The 19,489-nt window shown below is 42.5% G+C and overlaps 1 protein-coding gene across 7 annotated transcripts in view; it reads left to right on the top strand.

Annotated features, from left to right (window-relative positions):
• Positions 1-19,489, top strand: part of DGKG (diacylglycerol kinase gamma) — a 205,367-nt gene that overhangs the window by 184,876 nt on the left and 1,002 nt on the right. For 5 of the 7 annotated variants that reach the window (XR_007408100.1, XR_007408101.1, XR_004811854.2 and 2 more), the window contains 2 exons: positions 7,074-9,402; positions 19,251-19,393. Coding sequence is in view for 1 of the 7 variants with exons in the window: in XM_025451551.3 (XP_025307336.1) it covers positions 7,074-7,172 (99 nt within the window). In the remaining 6 variants the exon portion in view is untranslated. Of the gene's footprint in view, positions 1-7,073; positions 14,856-19,250; positions 19,394-19,489 lie in introns of those variants that run through there. The other 2 variants (XR_004811855.2, XM_025451551.3) reach the window with 2 other exon arrangements.

The raw sequence follows: 19,489 nt of genomic DNA, 5'->3' as shown, positions 1-19,489 counted from the left end.
GAAGGTTCTCATGCAAAAGCTGTAGAATGTAGCCTGAACTATATTTGGAAGTAAATTCAAAGTGACATATACTTCTACCATTTAAAAAGAAAAAACATGTAATGAATAATTGCAAAATTAGAAGAACAACAGTAAAACAAACTGAAGAGAAGCAGAAGGAAGAAAATAATAAGGATAAAAGTAGAAATTACATAATTAGAAAGCAGGAAAATTGACAGCTACTTCTTTAAACTAATAAGGACAAAAGTAGGAATTACATAATTAGAAAGCAGGAAAATTGACAACTACTTCTTTAAACATGTGAAATATTTGAAAGTCTAATTTTAAAAAGAGAAAAATAGATCAGAGATATTAACATATAAAATAACAAAATATAAATATAAATGTGATGGCTTCATTTTAATATATGACATATTTAATATATAATCATCTTGATTCTGATAAACTTGAAACACCTCATGAAAATTCTAGGTAACCACTAATGAAGGAGAAAATGTGTTCAAAGAATTACATCCAAAATGATCTTAAAACAGAGGGTCTTACTAGGAGTCCTTCCATACTATGAGGAAATAAATATTCCTGTAAACTGTTCCACATTATAAACAAAAGAGAAAGTCACCTGATCCATTTCATGAAATTAGGACAGATATAAAACCCGAACAAACATTGTGATTTTTATTTTTTTTAAGATTTTCTTTATTTTAGAAAGAAAGAGAGCATGAATAGGGGAAGGGGCAGAAGGAGAGGGAGAGAGAGAATCTCAAGGAGACTTCATGCTGAGTGTGGAGCCCGATGTGGGGCTTGATCTCAAGACCCTGAGATCATGACCTGAGCTGAAACCAAGAGTCAGATGCTTAATGGACTGAGCTACCCAGGTGCCCCAAAATTGTGATTTTTAAAGACAAAACTCTTAGGAAACTAAAACCAGAAAAATACTCCCCCAAGATAATAAAGAATATTTATCTTAAACCAATAATGAATATTTTACTTAATGGTAAAACACTAGAAGAATTCTCATTAAAATCCTGGACAAGACATGGACACTAATACTGTTTTGAAGTTTTAGCCAATGCAGCATAAATGACACAGAAAAGAAATGTAATATTTGGAAGAGTTAAAACTGTCATTATTTGCAGATATGATGATTATGTATATAGGAAGCTAATAGAATCAAGTGAAAAACCCCAAAGACTAAATTATTTCAGTGAAGCTCTATAAAAAGATAGATAGACAAAAGTTAATATAGCTTTTGTATATCCCAGTACTAACTAGTCAGAAGAATATAATAGAAAAAAATTAAAATATCATAATAATAATAACCAAAACCAAAATATTAAACTGAATTGTGAAGAAAAGATGAAAACTAATAAGACTTAATCAGTATATATATATATATTTGAATTTTAAAACATCCATGTTTCTAAACAGGGATCCCAAACAAAATCCCAACGTAATTATTTTTTTTTACCTTGACAAAACAATGCAGTAGCTAAAGTGTTTTATGAAACAGCTATGAGGAAGGACATCCCACAAGGTATTAAATTAGTTATAGAGCCACAATAATTGACATGATATTGAATGGATAAATCAGTAGTACAGAAGAGAGCCCTAAGAAACTGTAGTATACATAAAATCTATTTAAAAAAGAAGAAAGAAAGATCATAAATTAATTTGTAAAGAATGAACTGTTTAACATATAGTATCCAAGAAATTGCCTGTTTGGGAAAATATTATTATATTATTATTAAATATATATATTGAAACTTCTGACCTCAAACTATACTCCAAAAACAAGACCAGAAAAACTCCAGTTTGGTTAAAATTTAGTACTACTGAGGGGAAGCATGGATGACTCTAATCACACTGTGAGCATGGACTTTCTGAGAACTTGACCATTAGCACATTTAAAATTCTGCAAGTCAAAAATCAATGTAGACATTTTAAAGGACAAGGACAAGATGTTTGCAATAACTGTCTCCAAGAACAGGTTCATTCCCATAATGTCAAAAGAGCTCTTAGAAACCAAGAGAGGAGGATGCCTGGGTGGCTCAGTGGTTTAGTGCCTGCCTTTGGCCCAGGGCGTGACCCCGGAGTCCCGGGATCGAGTCCCATGTTGGGCTCCCTGCATGGAGCCTGCTTCTCCCTCTGCCTGTGTCTCTGCCTCTTTCTCTCTCTGTCTCTCATGAATAAATAAAATCTTAAAAAAAAAAAAAAAAGAAAAGAAACCAAGAGGGGATGCTAACAGTACAATAATGAACAGGCAGTTCACAGAAGTAATACCATGGGCTACCAAAGCTGTGAAATAATATCATAAGTTAAGAAAAAAGGGGGAAAGACTTTCAAATAGAAATAGTGAGAAAAACCATGCCATGTTTCACTCATCAAATAGCACAATTTGTTTTCTTTTTAAGATAGTATTCATTACAGTGGAGATGTGTTGAGGCCAACCCATACCAGGAGTAAGATAAGAGTATAAACCAGAGGGGCACCTGGGTGACTCAGTCAGTTGAGCTTCTCAGTCTTGATTTTGGCTTTAGTTATGACCTCAGGTCATGATCTCGGGGTCGTGAGATCCAGTCAAACGTGGGGCTCTGGGCTCAGCAGGAAGTCTACTTGGGATTCTTTCCCTCTGCCCCCTCCCAACTTGTGTATGGGCACACATGCGCCCTCTCCCTCAAATAAATATATAAATCTTAAAAAATATATATATATATATATATAAAACAGTGGTAGCCATGTATCAAGAAGAGCCTAACAAATATTAATATACATCGAGCCAGTTCATTTCCCTTGACCCTTAAAATTGTGTTGATTATACTTCTAGGAATTTGTTTTAAGTAAAATAGAGGTTGTCAGTGGGCAAAAATGGGGGGGGAAGCCTAACATTTAAGGAATGTGTTAAGTAAGCTATGTGAGATTCATCAAATAGAATAGTTTTTAGCCATTGAAAAATAATGAATACCTAATGACATCAGAAATGCTTATGAAATAATACTAAATGAAAACAGATTTAGAGGCTGATTTCAGTATATATTTTTTTAAGATTTTATTTTATTTATTCATGAGAGAGAGAGAGAGAGAGGCAGCAACACAGGCAGAGGGAGAAGCAGGCTCCATGAGGAGAGCCTGACGTGGGACTCGATCCTGGGTCTCCAGGATCAGGCCCTGGGCTAAAGGCGGTGCTAAACTGCTGATCCACCCAGGCTGCCCCTGATTTCAGTATATTAAAAACATATAAGCATACAAATAAACTGAAAAAAACCATACCCAAAAATTAACAGCAATTACCTCTAGGTGATTTCTTAATTTTTCCACATTTTCTGAATTCTCAAAAGTGAGCATACGTTTGTTTATGCACATAAATATATGTATATAAAATACATATTATTAAGAAAACTTGTCTTGTGCTTGCAGCAGGGTAAGATGACCTCTCATGTTTTATCATCAGTTAGGCAGCATGTAATCTGAGCCTTAAAATTAAAAATATTCCCCCGCAGATATGATCTCAAAATGAAAAGGGATTCTGGTTATCTAGTTAGTGATTCTCAAACTTAAGTGTGTGTCCAAATAACCTGGAAGGCTTTTAAAATATGGATTGCTGGATTTCTAGTTCAGTAATTCTGGATGCCTGAGAATTTGCATTTCTGACAAGTTCCTAGGAGATGCTGCTGCTGCTGGTGTAGGGACCACACTTGGAGAACCAATAATCTAGTTGAACTTCCTGACTTCTCAATATAGCCCAGACTTCTCCTCCACTACTAGCAAAACCTAATTGTCCAGCCTCTGATGACGAGAAACCCTTTCCTGAAGCAGGGCATCCTAAGAACTTAGAGGACCATTAACAGCTAAGACCTGAAAGATTGTGCAAGCCCCCTTGCATCTCCCCTAGCTTCTCTTTAAGCAGGAGATACTCCATAAATGATTTGAGATGGGTCCACACTTACTGGTATTGGCCATTTTGCGGGGTGTTGTCTGAATCATCGGCCCAGAAGGGGCAACATGCAAGAAGGAGTCCCGCAGTTTATTGCATCTCTTGAAGTAATAAAAGTGTGTTGATTTGCAGGAAATGGCCCCCAAAACAAAGTCAACACCCAGCACTAGTAAAATTTTAAAATTTACTCCACTTTAAAGGGGAAATTACATACTGCAATGGTTTTGTGAATTTTGAGCTATCACACAAGAGCCTACTGTATGGTCTCTCCCTAATACAGTAGAGAACTAAGATAATGAGGCTGCTGTACTTAGTGCTTGTCAGATGTTGTAAATCTCATGAAAGGTTTTTAAGAAAATTGTAAAGACTTTAGTTAATTGCCTGACCAGCCCGATTAGCAGAGAAATTTGAGTTCTAACTACAGAGATATGGGATGCTGTCTTTCCATCGGGGATTGAAAAGGCAACCTTCACAATGTCCACCTACCTCCTGCAATGGACTCTGAACTGCTTAGCCCACTAGCCTCTCCCAAATGAGGGAGAAGAGAATAAAAGACTGATACCGCTTTGACTCAAAATGAGAGTCTGGTCTCCCACTTCAGTGCATGTACGGACAGTGAACTCTCAGTTACCTATGGCACTGGAATCCGCAAGCCACATCAAAATCTCATGTTAGCCAGGATCTCCAAACTTCTACCCCATCAAGACCTTTGTCAAAACTGCTGAAAAGCCAAATGGGAGGGATCTGAGTTTCACTTCCTCCTCTTTGCCCTGGAGGTGCTAACAAGCAAATAAATTGCTCAGCTAGAGAAAGAAAAAGGAGAAGTAAGGGTCTTCCATCATCTAAAAAAATGGGCTCTATCAGCGGGAAATGTAGGCAGTGCATCAGCTGCCACTGTCTGCCCCAAACATGGCCATCTCCACTGCCAGGACATTCTCTCTCTCTCTCTCTCTCTCTCTCTCTCTCTCTCTCTCTTGGGTTGTGCTCATCTGTCAGTACTTCCAGGCCATGCTCTGTCAAAAGGAGGTACGCTGGGTCAGGGAGGAGCGTGATGAATAAGACCGAGTTCTTCCGACATGGGGGCTCTGGTGCTCAGGAATGAGAAAGGCTTGCCACAACACAAGGACATGTGCCACAAGTCACTCTGATCAGTTGGGGCTAAATTACATGCCACAGACAAGTTGTATCAGAGTCCCTAGGCTTTGCCTCACTTCCACGAATTCTGGAATAAACATAATAAAGCCCATAACACTAAATGGTACTCGATGTATTCTTGGTTTGCTCTTCTGGGGCCTGCCCCAAAACAGAAAGATGACCTCCCCTCCTGGAGCTCCTGGGGGGTGAAAACCAACGTTAAAAGTCATCTGCAGCTTCTGTCACCCAAGTTATGCTAATTCTCCACAACGTCTTTTGGTTTCATCCTTGTCTTTCCATATCCTGGGGACTTATAAATTTAAACCTGGCTCACAGTAGTACCCTTTTAGCCAGAGTCTTCCCTACTCCAGCTTGCCCTGACAACAGCTGTGGAGTAATTTCCCTGGAACTCTTCTCTTCATCATGGTGTTATTCTGCAGCTTAAAAGTTATGGTGCTTCCTCATTACCTCACGTTAAACCCAGCCTCTGCCACATCCCCTTTAAAGCCCTAGGCCAACTGCCCCACCTGCCTCCCTGACCTTATCGCTCATTCTGTGCCTCACACTCAACCAGGTCATACGTGGCTCTTCCACCCAGTGCCTTTCCTTTCTCTTTTCACCAATACATGTCCTTCCCTTTCTTTCAGAGCTTAAAACTCTTCCTTAATTTCTCCACTCAGACTCTTCTCCTTCCTTACCTAACTTCTTTTTGATACCACTTGGTCTATCCTTGCATTAATTTAAACCTGTTGATGGGTCTCTGTCTTCAAGAGTTTTTCTGTGTTCTCTGTGGCCACACTGACATTTCCAATAATGCAGAAACCATGAGAATGAGCTCATGGATTGCTTCTTTGACATACATCTTTCTCCTTCACCTCCACTGTAAGATAACAATTATTTAACTAACTCTTGCATCCCATTTTAGAGTTTACAGCGGGCTTTCACTGACAGTCTCCCATTTGAACTTCACAACAACTTTGTGAGGAAAACAGGACAAATGTTATTATCCTCATTTTACAGTTCAGCAAGCATGGCTTTGAAGGTTAAATGATTCGTCCAGAGTCTCAGAGAAAAGAAGCAGGAGATTGGAGACCCAAACCTAGGCCCTTGATACCTAAGTGCCTCTTGTTCCCACATCATCTTCCTACCCTGGACATGTGTCACACTTGATAAATGCTGATGGACTGATAATGCAGATTAGTGACGTGCAGTGTCATCAGGCCACATTGAAATAGTGATTTAGCGTTCTGAAGCCATGCCCTGAGGATAAGGTTGGGAAGAAAGGCAAAAATGAGAATTCACCAGTGCCTTTCACTTCCAACTGACTTAAAGTCTGTAGGAGAAAAAAACTCATAGACCCTAAAATTAAAAAAAGAAGAAGCTTTCAAAAAGAAAGTTGGTGTTTTCCTGGAAAGCTAAGAAAAGAGGAAACACCTAAGGGACTCACTTGAAACTTTCCACAAGATGTGGCTTGGGTCAGATGTTGGACTGAAGGCTCTAGGTTGACTTTGAGTTGACCGGCTGATGTCTCTGCACTGCCTAGACAAGAGCGGCCAGGAGCCCTGGAAGCTCACAATCCAAAGAACTGGACTCCAGCCCTCCCTGTGTGACCTTAGGCTAATCCGAGGCTCAACAGACCCTTGGGTCTCCATCCCTTTATCTGTCCTGCAGAGGGGTCGAATGAGATGGCTCCTGAGGTATGCTCTGTCTGTGACATTTTGAGAATCTATGAATAGCAAGGACACAAGACAGGTGCGAGCTGATCACCACGTGGGAAGCTCACACCTGTCTCTCCCCAGTGTTTCCGCCCCTCACTTCCAGCAGTGCCAAACTCCAGGCCCAGTGAGGGTCCAGTTGCCAATTTTGAAGCTGTTCAAGGACAGTCGTCCTTCTGCATGGGGCTCCTTCCAACCTGAAGCTGGCCTGCCTTCCTCCCTCTACAACTCCCTCTCTCATAGGTTAGTGGGATCTGCATGCCACTAATTCACTTATGCCTCTTTGCTTTTAGATTAAAATTACTCACAAGAATCAAGCGCCTATGATGATGGGGCCTCCCCAGAAGAGCAGCTTCTTTTCACTGAGGAGGAAGAGCCGTTCAAAAGACTAAATAATATGCCAAACGCCAGTTAAACCAAGAGAGAAAACAAGAGACTATAACACACACACACACACACACACATGCACACACACGCACACACATGCACACTCATCTCTAACCGGTGGAAGCAAAGCCACCCATCAGGAAGAAATCTTCATCTTGCTGTACATTCTGTCTACTTCAACAATGGGCACACCCCAGCAGAGCCAGTACCAATGAAAATTTTGAATGGACTTAGGGCCTGCCAGGGTGTGGTTGGCTCATATGGCAACCTCCACATTCCCAGAAGGCCCTGAGACTGAAGGAGAAATCCCCCTCTCTTCCCACCAGTCGTGTAAGTTCCCTCATGGACGCTCACAAGAAGCAGGCTGCAGGTTTCCTGCCTGGTGAGATCGGATGTGGCCAGGGAAAAGAGCTCCCATTCCAGAGAATTAACACAAAGGTCCCTCTGTACAGAGACAAACGGCCTCCAACTCTCAGAGCATAGCCCTTGGCAGGGCTCAGCAAGCGCACGTTGGTTTCTTAGTTGTCCTTCAAGCAGCAGCGTCTCCCTGAACTTGCTGAGGAGGCAGAAAGGCTGTGGAAAGCTGTGTTTCCATTCTTGGTTCTCCACACTGTCAGTGGGCACTTGTTATTTTCCCAAAGTCTTCTTCTGGTGGCTGTGTGTTTGTTTAGAGACGGCTCCAAGAGCCCCCAGAGCTGCCTGCACAGCACACCTTAGATGTGGTATTTATTTTCTTAGTTCTGTGAACACCTGGGAGGGAAAGCAGAGAAACTGGGATTTATTTTTCAAATTGGTGTCATAATATTGTGTAAAAAGGGAAGAAAAAAAAAAAAAACCACCCCCAGTTTCTTTCTTTTTCAAGCCAAAGCGTGTTTCCTGTTTGAGTTCCAAGCCCTGGTGGCAGACTATTCCTGAAGGCAGAGAAGATGAGAAGGAAGGGCCTCTTGCTGAGAAGACCAGGAGACAAACCATCAGGTGGTTCCCACCTGCCTCTTTGCACCTACTACTCCCAAAGTGTGACCTGAGGGCCCTTCTGATGGTCTTATGTGTGTGTGTACATATATGTAGCATATATATTTATATATACATGTATATATAAATATTTATTTACTGATGGACTTTTCCTGATTTGGGAAAAAAAATATGTAGAATAGGAACAGAAAGTGGGAAAGAAAAAGAAGGTTCTTACTCCCCCATTCCACCATTTCATTGTCAAGACACATTTCCCCATGGTGATCATGAGATTTAAGGGAAATGAAAGTAGCTTCTTATTGTAAAGAGACTGAGAATTCCTATTCTGGATTCTCAAAAGAGCCATGAAAGATATACTGGACAGAATTTACTCTCTCATTTGCCAGATAGAGACGATGAGTCTCAGAAAAGTTAGGAGACCTGTCCATGGCATCTTAACTAATGTGGTTTGGGAATAGATGCCATTAAGAGGATATTTATTAGAAAAAAGAACCCACGCGTCTTACAATAGGGTCATTTCTGGTCACTGAGAAATTGTTCCATTCGAATCCAGGTTTCCAGGGAAGAATGAATGTGTAGCACATGTATGGATGGGACAGGCCCACACAAGAAAATGAGGGCCTCATGATGCTTCCAGAGATTCTTTCTGGCCTGAACTGGTAAGAAGTTGGTCGAGGTTGAAGGCACTAGACAGATCACCAGATTAAACTCTCCACATGTCAGCTCATCATGGTCATCATGGCCGCTTAGCTTGGAAACACCTCTGGCTGCAGGGATGACCTCAATGGAGACTCACAAGGACCAAGGCACATTCTGCAAGGTGCTGCCACCCAGCACCTGGAGGGGTCTCGGCAGAGCCCAGTGGGCTTTATGCAGCTGGTGCCAGCATTACCCTCCTTTCCCGAGGGCAAGTCTGTATAGAGCTTCATTAGTAGGCAGAAACATTTGCCTTGGCACCTTTGCTCCATTGGACCTCCATCCCCTCTGAGATTTCTTGAAAGGAAACTTGGGCCCACTCGACATTACTCCACTGAGCCCTCTCTAATCTTGCACTGAGTCAGGAGCTTTGCACAAGGAAGGGAAATTAAGATTGTGTGTACACATTGATCCTGACTCTGAAGGAAGCAGTCATCTAGGACCATCCTGCTGGACCTAACAGTGCGAAACCGGTGGGTGAGGGGAAATCCAGGCCACCTGAAGAATGTCCTGAATGATGAGATCCTTGGTGATGGGACGGACCAACAAGCTCCAGAATAACAACAGGTACTATCTTGGAAGCCACTTGATTTTGAAACAAAGGCAGGTTCAGATTTGAGGTCACTGGTTCTGAGACATTGACAGAAGTTTTGGCATGTGTTTTGACCCCGATTGCCCAAGATTGAGGCTCTTGGGATGTGACCCTATGCCCAGGTGAAACTGAGTCTCAGAGATCCACAAGGCAGAGTGGCCGCTGCCTGTTCTAGTCTGGTGCATAGGACTTGCAGTGTTGCTTGAGAGACATAACCCTAGAGCCACTGAGTATAACAAAGCAGTGGAATTGCACTTCCAATTTGGTAACCTCAGTAAGTCTAGTGTTGTTGTGTAGTGTGATAATTGCAACTCATTCCTTAGCTCCTGTGACCAGGAGAGTCTTCTTCCTGTAGAGTACCTCACCATAGTGGGCCTTCCAGCAATTTCAGAGGTTGATGGAGAAGGTATTAATTTCCCAATATTAATAATGAGACAATGAGGTTTAATGAGGGTTCGAGGACTTCCCAAAGTCCACACAGTTAGGCAATCAGAGCAGAATCCCATCCCTTAGTTACCCTTCATCCTATTCTGATTGTGACCATGCCACAGACATGTTCTCACCTGCCCCCACGGTTCTACCCCACCAGCAATAAAAATAATTAAAAACAGAAAATCTTCAATACGCTGTGTTGTCCCTGGACTATTGAGCTGAGAGTTGCATCTCATTATGGCTTGGTCTTTGTGGATTTCCTCCAGTGAGTTGAGAATGGAGATAGGCTTAGTAGAATGATTATATTTCAGGTCAGAGACCAGCTCCTCTCAAGATAGTTCTTTCCACAGATGGAAAAGATATGTTAAAATTGCCAAATAAATTAGGAAATACTTGGCAGAATCTGGAAGAGCCTCCAGACTGGCGTTACATAACATGCATATACATTATACATATGCACATTATATAAGGTGACATAGTACTTAATGTGCTGTATATATTATGCAAATTACATATTTGTGAGTAATCATGATAAATATAGAGACCCACTAATCACTTTTTTACACATACTCAGTGACAGATTAGGAAGTTACTTTGCCAGAGAGTCTTAAAACTTACTCTCTCCTGCTGCTTTGGTTCCAATTCCTGACAAAAATAATTGCATCAACTTTTCCCATCTCTAGCCCCCTCTCCTCTTGGCCAAAACCCTCTGTTACCTCCTGTCCCAGCTAGGCTGTACCTTCCGTGGAACACACCACAATTGGGTCCATAAAAATAGAATCATGGGAATGGGAAGGATCTAGACTTCCAGATTCCCCTATGTCCCAGGCCTACACCTCAACATTCCCAGGCAAGTGGGTGCCTAATGTTAATATCAAAGGGAGAGAGGAAGGGAAGGAGGAAGAGTCTACCAGCCCTCCAAGGAAGGAAACTTCATAGTGCTCCTTAGCCACCAGTTCCAGGATCCAACAATAACCAATCAGGAAGTTATTTCAAATGTCTAAGTCCCCACAGCATATCTGAGACCATAATTTCCTAAGATGTGTTTCACAAAATGTTAGTAGTCATAAAATGCTACATGAAAACAGAGTTCTGTGATCAAGTACTAGCTCCCTTTCTAGGAGAGACATTGAAAGGCTTAACTCTGAGAATTCGCCTTAAAGAATCGTAGTGTCTTTTATTTGTCTGTCAACATCTGTAGATTAGCAACACTGCCTTATGCCCACCATTTCTTCTTTTTGTTCTCAGTGGAGATAGGAACACGCAAGTAAATGTCTTCAGCAATAATATTCCAAAAAGTACTTCTCTAGGACAAGGAGTCTCCATTCTTAAGACACTCTTTAATTTCTTCTATGTGACTGTTTAACTATTTTTAATGTTTCCCTCTACATGTCTTCAAGCAAGAATCAAGGATCTGGACTCTCTGCTTCCTCAGGGGTCAGGAGGAAGGGACTAGAATATGTGATAGCTGCCAGGGGTCAGACTTCATCTGTGTAGCTCCAGAGAACAGAACCAGGTCTGAACAGCACAGTTATAGAGAGGTTGATTTATATTCAATTTAATGACTGCTTTTGGAACTGGCCAAATATGGAAGAGGCTGCTTTCTGGGGGAATGAAAAGTTACCCACTCTTACAGGATGAGCCTCGACCTGGTTGGGTGGGGAACAAGCAATGATAGATCTACCTTGTCCAAGAAGCTGTTGAAATAATTCAGAATCTGTTACTTTCTTTTGAATAGCATACCTCAGTGTCCCTTGTTTTCTGAAAGAATGAAAATGACTCCCAGAGAGATTTCTGGATCAGTGGGTACTAGACAATTAGACCCCATCTAATACATGGCAGGATTGACCAGAATCAATCACTGATATCCTCTGAGGACAGCTAGTGGTGGTGATCTCCCCTCAGTAGCTTGGAGAGTTAAAGGAATGAGGTACAGTATTCAGACCAAAAGAGTTTCTGCCTTTCTGTCAGGGTCCATATTGACAGTGTGGAACTCATCTAGTCACAAACATCAGACCTGCAGCTGACTTGTGATAACATGGAAAAAGAAACCATCACACATCTCAAATATTAATCAAGTTTTAGATAAAACAAGAGAGCAGAATTGTCTGGAATTTCCCATGGAGCCATTGTTTGTATCTCACCTTGACGTCCTATCATGTTAGAGTACATCTTTCAACTTTCTACTATAGAGAGAAAACAGGAAAAGGAGAGAGGAAAGGGAATTCCCATTTATTGCTTACTGGATACAAGGCACCATGTCAAGGTCTTTTCATGCGGTGTCCCATTATTCCTCAGAACAGCCTATGATACAGGCATTGTACTTATGTCACAGGTAAAGGAATTAGTGCATAGAAAGGTGAAGTACCTTGTCCAAGGTCAAACAGATAGTAAGTAGTAACAGCGAACACTTGACATGGATCTGTCTCACCAAAATGTATGCTTTTTCTACTAGACTTTAGTGCTTTTAACATTCTTGTCTATTTCCAACCCTACCATCATTCTGGGTGAGATTACACAGCATTGGCAAATGGATCTATCAGGTCCACCTCTGTTTAGCCATCTCATCATGTTCCTACTGAAGAACTTCCAGTGCTTGTTCACAGTTAAAGTCAACAGACTCCTTGGACAGCTGGAACCCCAAACCTCAACTTTGAAATCAAATTGGCAGCCAAAACTTCATCTTCAATGTTTCAGATTCTAGCTGAATGGGAGTCATTCCCCCGGGCTACCTAATAGATTTTCTGTTCAACTCTGTGAGTGGGAGAGCAGCAAGCAGCCTTCTCAGATATAAATGCCACGGTCAACGGTGCCTGGCCTGCATGGGGAAGGAGGGGTGGGGTTGTTGAAGGGAGCCTCCCCACAAGAAGGCTCTGCATGTGATCCTCATTAGTGATAGGCGTGGGCTGGGCCATCTGTATTCCACGGGAGAACAGAATGGCAGGCTGCCTTTCAGATGCCAAGAGAAGCTATCTAATGGGAAGATCCAGAGAGCTCAAAAAGCAGACAGGCATCTTTCCTCACGGGAATCTCTGTGGGAAACCAGGGACACAGAAAACCAAGGGTTTGGGGAAATTAATGGCTCAACTTGCTGGGCACCCACCCTGGCTACCACTTCATTCTTTATGCCCGTGGCGCAGGCAAGTGTAGCCCTGCAGCCTCATTTGCTAGCTGAACTCTCTTAGATGGAGCCCACAATGAACCGACGTTATCCTGAAATCTGTGGCCACAATGGCAGGTGCATTAGAGCAAGGCACCAGTTTTCAGTTAAGCCTTCGAGCCTCCCAAGGGTCAGGAAACACTGCAGCTAGGAGAGACCATGTGATTGGATACCCAAGGCGGATTCTAGAGAAATAATCAGAAAACATGAGGACAACTCTAAATGCTCCAAATTAGGAAAATGCAAGTTGGACACAAAGAAGAGAACATAGAACCCAGCATCATGCATGTAGTAGGTAATGAATAAATATTTGTTAAATGAATGAATAGCTAAAGTGGGTATCTGTCCTTCTATCCTGGAATGAGTAGGGGAAGGGGAGGTAGAGGCGATGAAAGCTTTTTAACTAACAACTCGGGAACTTGAAACCACAGGATATAGAGGGAGCTCATGGGGGCCTCTAACTACCCAGACATCTGTTGAATGATGGACACAGCTAAATATGGATCATCAGAGGGCTTTCTAGGTCACATGGAGGGCAGTTTCATGATTCAGAAAATATGAAATTCAACTTGGATAGAAAGACAGAAATATTTGCAATCTACTTCTTAGCCATCAGGTCAGAATGGGCAAAAGAATAAAAAGGCGGCACAGAAGTAGAGTTACAACACAGTAAGAGATCGGCATAATAAGGTACAGATTCAAGAGATGAAAAGACATGGAGAACTGGATTTTTTTTTTTAGCAGATTTATTTGGACAAGGGAGCTGAGCACTGTAGTTCAAAAATGAAAGAAAGGACAAGTCTTTTTTATTTTTAAGCAGCTTAAAGTTGAGTTAATGTAATATGGATGTGTCCAGGCATTAATGAAACTTTAGTAAATAACTATCATTTATTGTGTGGTCCAAAACCTATTACTTTTATGACCACCGTTAACCTCACAGGAAACCTTATGAAGTTGGCAGTATACAGTTCCCTACCTGACAAACAAGGAAACTGAGAAAAAGAGCAGATCTCACAGCGGCAGATCCAGGATTCAGATCTATCAGAATTTGCCTTCAAAGCCATGCCTGTCCCCGCAGTGCCATTGTGGATTCCTCTGAGCTTCAGGCACAGTGGCAGGCCTTATTACCCCCCAATCGATCCCATGTGCACAACTTCCTGACTTCCTTCTCGAAGTGGAAACCCAAGTCCATAAAGCTGGAGAGGTAAACAGCACTCATCCGGAGAACCGTAGAGGCCCATTGAGAAGGAGCCCATTTGGGCTGCAGAAGGCACACGCACACCTTACCCTCCCCTTTTCTAAGGCCCTCTCCCCAAGGTGCCAGCTGGGCCTCGTTTTAGGACCTCGCTCAGATGACAGGCAGTCAACCATAGACAGCTGGCAAAGACTTCACCTGATTAGGGTGTTCACATAATACGAAAGATCTGTCTTAAAGGATACAGAGACCATATTAAGAATGAGGAGCAAGTGAAATGAGGTCAGGTAGTCAAACATCAGAATTCAGCAAAGGATACATAAAGGTGGAACAGAGATCCGAAACATCCTTTTAAAAATCTGTTGGAAAAATCTGAATTTGGGATAAAAAGACTGCTTCTAGAATGATGCAAAAAAATTTTTGAACTTTTTCCTTTCCCCAAAAAACACAAAAAATCCTTTTAAAAATGGAATCTTAGCAAGAATTACAAGGTGAGGATTCATAAAATGGTAATTTATTTTTTCCTTAGGACAAAAGGAAACGAATTTCTAAACCTCACAATATAAATGACAATCCAGAAAAAGACTCCAGGAAGTGTGTGTTTTTTGTTGAGGGAATAAATATCAGTACTTTCAAAGTAATTAATGAACTTTTTGTGGTCTTTTTCATTTATTTTTGAAAGATTTTGTTTATTTGAGAGAGCATGGGTGGGGAGGAGCAGAGGGAGATGAGAAGCAGGCTCCTGGCTGAGCAGAGAGCCTCATGGGGCACTTGATCCCAGGACTCCAGGATCATGACCTGAGCTGAAGGCAGACACTTAACCAACTGAGCCACCAGGCACCCCGTCTTTTTTTTTTTTTTTTTTTTTTGAGAAACTGATACTGATTGGTTACCAGAAAATGGCATGATCTTCAAGAAAAGAAAAATTTTCCTGGTGAATATTTCCTCTCTCTCCAACCTCTTTGAGGCAAAAGGATTGAGAACTAACTAGATCTTTTGACTCAGAGGAACATACATCCATGGAAGATGTTAATAATAGAGGATATCATTAAATTGCTGTTTGGGGTTTGCTATCATCATACTCTCCTACCACCAGGCATGAAGGTAATGATAATAAGCCTAAAAGGATTAAGTAATCTCCACCTCCCTCCCTCTCTCTGTCAGCCTCCTAAAGCTTCCCACCATGGCCAGCCAGGTTAAATACACTTCCTTGAATTAGAATATCTGGGAATAATGTTTTTATTATGGAAATTTTCAAACACACAGAAAAGTAGACCCACGAGTATAATGAGAACACATATACCTATCACTTCGATTCAACAATTATCATTTAGCCATATTTGAATCTTTTTTTTTTTACTGAAGGTATTTTAAATTACAGATGTCATGACGTCTCACACCAAAATACTTACACACATATCATTATAGGGGATCCTTCCTTATGTGTGAAAGGCTGTGTACATCAAACACAATGCTGTTGGAAGATGTCCCGGTGCTCTGGTACACTCAGTCATTCCTCAATCACAAATAGAAGTTAATCAGGACATTACTCTAACACTAATGAGGAGAAAGTTCTGGGTGGAACTCAAGGAAGGTCTTAGCTGTATTCAGAACGTTCCTGATTGATCTAGAGAGAGGGAAGTAAACAGTACATTAAATAAATTCTCAAAAGATATGAAGTAGAGAAGTGTTACAAGCATTAATGGTGCCAGAGAGAAAACACAAAGCATTTGCAGGAGGTAGAAATTTATCTAAACAGTGCATGTTCTTATTTTTTTAATAAAAATTATTTAAAACATTGGTAATTACAGAAAGACCAGGCACAGTATTATTTGGGACAGGCAAAACAGTGAAACATTATATCTGCAGATTCATTTAATCATATACAAGACAGCTATGGTTATTGCCCCCACCACGTAATGAACATGGCACTAGACTTGGGTGGGGGGGTAAGCTGCTGAGATGGACAGACAGGTCTTCCCCCTCCACTGGGGCATAATTGAACTGGAAGTGCGTTAACTCCTGAGAGAACGTCTGAGAAACTTGGTTGAGAAGCCTCAGCTCACTTATGCAGGGCAAGATACTGTTTTTGATAGGCAAAGATAACATTCCACTTGCTCTTTGCTTAGCTTCTGGGGTCAGGGCAAGCTAATGTTCCGGGCAACATCTGCAGATGTTCTGGGCAAGATGGTGGGCAAGGTGGTTCAGTAGTTTGCTTACAAAAGTCTGATGGTTCAGTGGTTCTGCCAAATGAGAGAAGCAGGCAAAATGAGTGACAGCAGCTTCCAGAATGTTCAGCCTGTCTCAGTCAATAAGTTTCCTATTCAAAACAGCCTGGGTGGTAGCAACAACCAGAAACCAAGGCCTAATATACTCAGTCTCTGGCTGGTGGACCTAACTGAGCACCCATCTGGCTTTCCACCATGCCAGGAGGAAAAGCTTCCTTATCCATACTCCCAGTGCACATCTACATCTATTTGACCTAGGAAACACCCCACCCCTTCCCCCACACCATGGGGGTCATAGAAACAAACACCATCATCTCTCTTCGTGACATTGCTGCCATAAGGAATGCAAGTCTATGTTGGCTGACTCGGCAATGATAATTGTTTTCATCCTCCTGAGAGTAGGACCGGGTTTTCTTCCCAGAGCACCCCCTCTTTGGAAGAACACAGTCTCTCTTCGGCTCCCTCCTCCAGCCTAACCCCTGGCCCTGAAGCCCAGGATCTGCTGATGGGCGAGAAAACACATGAGCTCACTGGAGCTTATATAAGAGCTCTTGGCAGGCCTTCCCCGGGAGCATGCTCGCATTTGCCTTGCCTAGGCAATGTGATTTTTCTCTCCTCTATCTCCTCAGAACAGAGAGGCCTATTTGTACTACTGTTCATTAGTCGTTTTGGAGCAGGGAGAAGGAAGCACAGTGTTCCCTCCTATATCCCAATGATTCAATTTGGCACAACTATCCTGAGGGGAAGAAATAGTATCTAAAAGATAGAATTCACCTGCGTGTGTTGAGCACCTTCACACTGGCACTGGTCTTTCTCTCAGCTCTTTTCCATGAGCAGGCCATACGGCTTTGGTCACTCCAGAGGAGCACGGAGGGCCATTAGGGCCAAAGCCTCCTTGACATGTCAGAGGACTCCCACTCGGATGTCCCTTCCAAGATGTTTGTGAACAAGGTCGAGGGAAGAAAGACACAAAACAAATGGACACCTCCCTATTCCTTCAAAGCAAAAAAAAACAAACAAACAAACAAAAAAACACATTTAGGGAGATCTTTCAGGTGTTCTCATTGGCAGGAAGTTGAACCTGCCTCCCAATGACTTAGTGAAGACTCCCATCCTCTCCCAGACCCCATTGTCTTGAGGGAGGAAAGAAACTTCTGGAAAATTTGGGGGACTGCGCTCTGGAAACTCAAAGAGAAGTGAGGAGAGAGAAGGAAAGAAAGAGAAGGCCTGGAACCCAACCTCCAAAATCAGTGGATGTTTTACATAGCTCCCGAGAGAAGAAAGGATTCAGTTCTTCTCCTGCCCCTGAGGGAAGAGAGGAGGGGGAGGAGCCACGGTTGGCCGAGATGGGCTCCACTCTGCCATCCTGGTGGCTCCAGGCCTGGGCACTTCGGGGCAGTGCCACACAAGATGGAGGGGCTCAGCCTGTTCCTTCCCATTCTCCTTCCTGAGCTTCACAGGCCGAGACCCCAGGGCGCTGCCTACCCACAGGCAGGTGGGGAGATGCACGCTTCTCCCTCTACTCCTCTCCCGGGGCCAACGCTGCTTCCCACCTCACACCAAGGAGCAGTAGGGAGATTTGGACTAGTGTCCAATTATGCCTCAGTTTTCCCACCCACCAGATGGGGCTGGAGAGGGTGGTTTGTACATTTGTTCATTTACCCACCAATAAATACTGTGTTATTAACCAACGTCTATTTGCCAGGCAATAGACGCTGGATCCTAACTTCTTACCATGTTTCAACGTGGTTCTCTTGCTTTTTCTCCAGCATTTCCCATCACATTCTGCTTTTCCTAATCTCCACCCACCCCCAATACCTGCTTTTTCCACTTTCTTTCTTTTATTCTCATGGTATTTCTCTTCCTTTTTCTCCCATGATTCTATTTTTAGAGCTTTCATACATAAAATCAGAGGATCACAGGGATCTGAAAGGGACATTTGCCCACTTTGTTATCTCTGGGCAAGTCTGTGCTGAAAAGGCTCAGGAAAGATCAGAGAACATAGTCCAGAGCCCAATTTCAGGATGTATCTGAGTGTCTCGCAACTTTTCCCATCAAGAAATTATCTCCAGTGTCTAACTGAAACCCCTCTGTTCAATACTACTCTCCTTTATCTATTTACCTTTTGAGTCACATCTTAGGCATAGAGCACCTTTGTGGGTATAGAACCTTTGGGGAGTTTAATGCAAAACAATATAGCTGAACATCCCAGACCAGAGGGTATTAGCTTCATTATGAAAACAACAGAATCAGGAGCAAAGAAGGGACCAGAGGGACCAGAGGCCCTGGCAGTGAAGTGGGTTTGACTTCTATGAAATCAACAAAAACAGAATAAGCAATAACCCACAAGCATAATCCTACTGGAGTCACAATTTCTGATTGACTACCTCATTTAATACAAAAAGTCCATTGAGCAAGGAGTTCTGGAATCAGCCCCCTATTGTTGGAAAGGCCCTTCCTTAGATGTCATTGAGTTCAGCCTGGCACGCTGAGTTGGAAGCCAGCGTAGCACAAAATCAGTGGTTTGTTGTTTGTAGTTGAGTTACAAATGGTGGTCATTCAGCTTTGGTTCCAAGGCGACCACATACAGAATTCCTCTCCAAAGTTATTTTTCCAAGCCTCTGGGGAGGAGGCAAGCCAGGTCTACACTTGGACAGGGCCTGATGCTCTAAATATTGCCTTTTTTGATCTGTGTGAACCTGCCAAGGTGGCTCACAGTCCTGATAGAGGCAATGTGCCTGCCTAGTGAGTAGGTTACCTGACAAGGAAGCAAACCTACACCGTTTTCTCTCTTGCTTTCTTCTTCAGATGGCAAGAGGCAGGAGATCCAACTAGAGAGAAGAGGGTCCTGCAGCAAGTTGCTGAGCCAGCTTATAGCACAGCTGCCCTCTTGCACAGAATGGGAAGAAGTAGCCTTTTGTGCCTCTCTGTGCCATCATCCTCAATACTCGGTAGATATCTCTGAGAAAGTGTTGTTGTTAGCAAGTAATCATAATCCCAAAGAAGCCACTGCTAAAGGTCCTGATGGATGTTTTTCTCCCTCTCTC

The sequence above is a fragment of the Canis lupus genome, chromosome 34 (assembly GCF_003254725.2).
Source record: "Canis lupus dingo isolate Sandy chromosome 34, ASM325472v2, whole genome shotgun sequence".
Classification (NCBI taxonomy): Eukaryota; Metazoa; Chordata; class Mammalia; order Carnivora; family Canidae; genus Canis; species Canis lupus.
Note: the sequence above shows the minus strand (reverse complement) of the source record. Positions and strands in the feature narration are given on the sequence as shown.